The sequence below is a fragment of the Malus sylvestris genome, chromosome 16, assembly GCF_916048215.2.
Source record: "Malus sylvestris chromosome 16, drMalSylv7.2, whole genome shotgun sequence".
Taxonomy (NCBI): domain Eukaryota; kingdom Viridiplantae; phylum Streptophyta; class Magnoliopsida; order Rosales; family Rosaceae; genus Malus; species Malus sylvestris.
In genome coordinates, this window is record NC_062275.1 from 31,839,106 (window position 1) to 31,844,767 (window position 5,662).

The window sequence follows — 5,662 nt, forward strand, 5'->3', positions numbered from 1 at the left end:
TAGGTGCATAATACGCATATAACTCTATATGGAGAAAGTCGCACATAATGAAAAATAGATGATAATCTATGAATTTTCTTATTATGGGAACTGAATAATAATTATCAATGATAAATAACATTTTTATTGTTTATGAAAATCAATATATAACCTACACACAAAAACTTAATAATTATTACAACCTAATTAATATTCAAAAATTAAAATTAAATGTCAAGGACTATTGTTGATTTTTAATCTTAGACAAGATTTTATTCAAAAATTAAGATGTCTCAAGGATTGAAATAGAATTTTCCGTATTGAAATAACAAATGATGCATACAACTACAATCATTGAGATAAAAAATTAATTGTGACGTGTGGCCATCATTTATCACATCAAATAATACACTATTGTAATGTGAAAATGATGTCTCCCTAATATTTTTCTTTAATTTATGATGCCGCGTGAAGCATCCATGTCCTTTACAAGGGTCCCTTCCTTTTCTCAAGTTGTATACATGCTGCCAACATTGACCAAAAAAAAAAAAACAGATGCTCTCAACATCTATAAAGAATGATGCTTACTGCGTCCAATTCTCGCCATTCAGTAGCATACGGTTTCAAGATTATTGTGAGTTCTTCAGAGAAGTTTGAGAGTTCTTCAGAGAAGTTTGAGCTTGTTTTCCTTGAGGATACAAGTGCTGCTTCCACACCAAGTCCATCTTTGTACCTGCAGGAAACAGAGACTGACAAACCGTAAAGTTTCCAACCTTTTATTTCCTATTATATTTTATGTGCAATAATTTATATTGTAAAGTGTAAAATTCTGTAAATATAGCAAGTGTCGTTTAGTTTATTAACTTCAACGTTAGAAATACTTCAAAAGTTGTAAATCAATGAACCTTTTGTTGTTAATATATAGTCACCAACAAAATAATTAATTATATTCAGTTGAAGTGTTTTGAATTTTTCAGGAGAATACGTTTGCCTTTCGGAATTCAGAAAATGGAGAAATCAACAATGTTTGTTGTACTATTGGTGTTGCAACTTTTTGTCCATCTTCAATTAGAGGTTCACTCGTTGGCCACTCTTTCTGAACATGGTAAAATTAATTATGTAAATGAGAATTTTTCCCTTAAAACTCATTTTCTCTCTGCTTCAACCCATCATATTTACTTTTCATGAGAAAAACTCATTGACTAGGCTCCAACAAAGCAAGTTTCCTTAACTGGCTTGATGACTTTGATTATTTATAATTTCTCTTCTAAGAATACCCCGTTATAATTTAACATAATTTTAGGGTAGAATTTTGTGGAATTTAATGCTATTTGTCACTAACTGATTGCTTTCTCAAACATTTTTTATCTCTCACATTAGTGTTTCAAATATTTTACAATCTGTCACTTTTATTTCAAACTTGTTCAAAATGCTTTTCCAGTCTGTCAGGCGTTTGTTCATTCAATTGTTGGGAGTTGTATGGGATTGGTTTTTCATCGTTCGAGATCTATCAGATCCTGTTTCAGGCTTTGATTTGTTATGTTCACAGTTTTTTTTAATTCCTCGGTTTGCTTCATTCCCTCTATAAATGTTTGTTACTTTTTTGTTACTCATCATTTTTTGTTACTTTGATGTTTTATATTTGTATTTTATTAAAAAATGGAAGAATATATGCATTAATTTGCTTATCAAATATATGAAAAACAATTTACCTATACCATGTAACCAATTATATACGACAAGGGAACCAACTCTTTTCTTCTTTTGAGGATGCATATGGAAAAATGGGTGAACATTTTTACCAAAAATATATGAGAAGGGAAAGTATCACACAAGTTTACCATCTTTGTATGATATATCTCCCATTTACAATGTAAACTTTCAAGAATTTTTCAGCACATAAGAACTCTTACAAGAAATCGTCTTTACAACAAAAATTAAAGCTTTTTGTCAAGAAAATAAACTATACAGATACAAAAATGCACGGTTGCAATCATGAAAAATAGCATGGCTACCTTACAAAAAAAATACGCTTGCACCGCCCCCCCCCCTTCCCCCCATGGCTACCTTACAAAAAAAATACGCTTGCACCGCCCCCCCCTCCCCCTCCCCCCATGGCTACCTTACAAAAACAATACGCTTGCACCCGCAACCGCCCCCCCCCCCCCGCGACAACCACAAAAAAAAAAAAAAAAAAAAAACTTGATTGCCATAAACCTCTTTTTCCTTTGTTTTGTTTCGTACACATGACACACACATGGGCTAGAAAGGTGCTTTTTTGCATGCAATATTCTCTTAAATCCTAAAAATTTGAAATCAAATGAAAAAAAATTGCATAAATCAATTCATACCTAGGTGGAAGATTTAAAACTTCAAAATCACCATCCATCGGTCAAAAAGAGCTTGTTTTTCTCGATGAGAGAACCTTGAATTTTAGTCATAATGAACGTAGAATAAAGATTGCATGATGGTAGTGTTTAATTACTCGGTGTGTGTTCATTGATAAATTTTAGTTTTATTGTTAATTTCATCTTGTACTTGACGGTTTGGGATTCGGGGTCTCTACGATGAGATCTAATGATGTTCGTCCTATAATTGCCAAAAAATTCACTGACAGCACTGCATAATAGTTTGTTAGTTTTTGATCCAAGGTCACGCAGAGAACACACTAACGCATTTTCTGATAATGTAAGTCAGATGTTGAGTTTTGCTGCTAGTTATTTCTTGAGAATTCTATAAAGACTTGTATTATATAAGCATATAATTATCCTTCAAGTGACATTTGTGACAGGTGGTTGTGTAATTCATGTTATAATCATATTCTTTTCTGTTCAAAAAAAATTTAAAACAAAATATATTAAGGTTATTTTGAGAATAATAATAGGTGGAGAAATAATATTTTACTTTTTTAACTTTTTTATGGGGTGGGTCTAGTAGTACTCTTTAAAAGTTGGGTTTTAATTAGAAGCAATTAATAGATGGGTTTTTGTGTAAGACTATTAAATTTGCAAGGCCTATTTCTTAATGACCCAATTAATTACGTAAATGAGAAAAACATAAAGATGCCCACGTAGATGTTGTCACTTCTGCAACCTATTTCCTTCCTATTTACTAAAGAAAATTCTCTCACTTCCCATTTTGCAGATTTTAGCTACTCAAAATCTGTGATTAATGCCACTGATCTTCCACTAGAAGAAGTGTATGACTACATTGTAGTTGGAGGGGGTACCGCAGGGTGTCCATTGGCAGCAACTTTATCATCAAAGTATTCGGTGCTCGTTTTAGAAAGAGGAAGTTTTCCTACATCATATCCGAATGTCTTGACTCAAGAGGGGTTTATATATAATCTCCAGCAAGAAGATGATGGAGAGACACCAGTTCAAAGGGTCATGTCAGAAGATGGCATTCCTACTGTTAGAGGAAGGATCCTTGGCGGCACGAGCATGATCAGTGCTGGCGTATACGCAAGAGCTAACATTTCATTCTTTAATGAATCGGGAGTTGAATGGGACATCAATTTGGTTAATGCGACATATGAGTGGATTGAAGACACTATTGTGTACAAGCCAAATGCATTCGCTTGGCAAACTGTTACACAAAAAGCTTTTTTGGAGGCTGGCGTTTTACCAGAAAATGGATTCAGTTTGGATCACGTACCTGAAACAAGAATCACTGGCTCAACTTTTGACAATAGTGGAACGAGACATGCGGCTGATGAACTACTTAACAGAGGAGACCTAGACAACTTGCGAGTTGCAGTTCATGCCAACGTAGAGAAGATCCTCTTCTCTTCTAGTGAATCAAGTACGTTGCATCTATGATACTTAAAACAGCTCTAAGTTTCTCATTCTGCACTTTAAGATTAACAATTTATTGTTTTAACCCATTAACGGAATCAAGGAAAGGCCAAACACTGGATGTGAGAATAAATTAAGCTACCGTATTCTTTGGATGAATCCAGGGTACCCCCGCACGTAGGCGATGACTAATCCCTCGAACCGGGTCGGACCCCATTCAGGGTGCAAACTCTCCCAATGCTAGCTTCTCCATTCACAAGGCTCGAACTCGAGACCTTGCTTAAGGAGAACAAGCTCCTTGCCATTTTAACCTTCGTTATAGTAATTACATATTAATTATAAGCTATTTTATAATGCAGGATTGTCAGCTACAGGAGTCATATATAAGGATTCTAACGGAATTTCTCATCGGGCATATGTACGCGATCAAGGTGAAGTTATATTGAGTGCAGGGACAATGGGGACCCCTCAACTTCTACTACTTAGTGGCGTTGGCCCAGAGTCTTATCTATCATCTCTTGGAATACCAGTTGTGCTTGACCATCCTTACGTTGGACAGTTTCTATACGATAATCCTCGTAATTTCATTAACATTTTGCCCCCAAATCCAATAGAACCCTCAATTGTAACAGTTCTAGGCATTAGAGACGATTTCTGGCAATGTTCTATCTCGTGCGGACCACTTACTGCTCCACCCTATAGTTTATTTCCTAGTCAGTCTTATCCCCTGCCAATAAATTCAACTTTCGCACACATTCCTAACAAAGTTCCAGGACCTCATTCTCATGGTTCTCTCACGCTAAATTCATCTTCTGATGTGACAATTGGTCCAAATGTTAGATTCAATTACTTTTCAAATGCGGTGGACCTTGCTCATTGTGTTAGCGGCATGAAACAAATTGGTTATTTATTAAGGACTAATGCATTTAAACCATATAAAACCCAAGATTTACCAGGTATAGAAGGTTTCACCTTTTTGGGACTACCTCTGCCAAATAATCAAACAGATGATGCACTCGAAACATTTTGCCGAGATTCATTGGCCTCATATTGGCATTACCACGGTGGATGCATTGTTGGAAAGGTGGTTGATGGTGGTTTGCATGTTAATGGAATTGATGCATTACGCATAGTTGATTCTTCCACATTCCCTGTCACACCGGCGAGCCACCCTATGGGCTTCTATCTGATGTTAGGCAGGTATATGATGTATACTTGCAACAGCTTGAAATTTTCAAAACTTATTTGGTTGTATGAATTGCTCGTTTTCGTTACTTTCAACTTTTGTTCTTTGGGCAGGTATATGGGTCTTCAAATTCTGCAAGAGAGATCAGCTTGGGTAGGTATGTCATGCATGGACGGGGCCATGCAAAGCCTACAGCGGGGCATCTGCCCCCACCCAATGAATTTTGAAGAAAACCTTGAAGGGGTCAATTGTCAATCAACTCTAATATAATTTCCTTTTAATTCTTATAATTTACAGCTTTCTGTAACCTGTTTGAACTATCATATATATAGTTTTTCTACTTAATATGTTTATTGCATGCCCTTATACAACTTGAAAATGGCTCAGTACAATTGTAAATCTGTTGTTTGGTAAACGAATTGAATCAAATATTATAAGATATTGTGTTTTATCGTTTTGTTGATTGTTTTAGCATAATTATGCACTGTCTTTACTTTTCAATGTTTGATAATAAACCCCATTCTTTATTGGGGATTAAGTTTTGGCTGCAAGAAAGGGGTTTCTCATGTTTTTTTCACGCAAGTAATATGTTGTATATCTAAACCACCTATTAATAAAACTCTCTTTATCAACTAAAATAGGATAAAAAGACAATTTGATCTTAGATCATAAAATAAAATTATGGGCAATAATGTAATTT

At 35.0% G+C, this 5,662-nt stretch overlaps 1 protein-coding gene across 2 annotated transcripts; it reads left to right on the forward strand.

Annotated features, from left to right (window-relative positions):
* The first annotated feature begins 516 nt into the window (after nucleotides 1-516).
* On the forward strand, nucleotides 517-5,419 carry LOC126606559 ((R)-mandelonitrile lyase 2-like). 2 transcript variants are annotated; one of them, XM_050273957.1, is made up of 5 exons: nucleotides 517-738; nucleotides 957-1,084; nucleotides 3,124-3,783; nucleotides 4,136-4,976; nucleotides 5,076-5,419. In XM_050273957.1, the coding sequence occupies exons 1-5, from the start codon at nucleotides 557-559 to the stop codon at nucleotides 5,230-5,232; spliced, it is 1,968 nt and encodes a 655-aa protein (XP_050129914.1). In that variant the 5' UTR covers nucleotides 517-556; the 3' UTR covers nucleotides 5,233-5,419. The 2 variants fall into 2 exon arrangements, with proteins under 2 accessions (XP_050129914.1, XP_050129915.1); XM_050273958.1 differs by having other exon boundaries at nucleotides 590-738; nucleotides 940-1,084.
* Nucleotides 5,420-5,662: the final 243 nt, after the last annotated feature.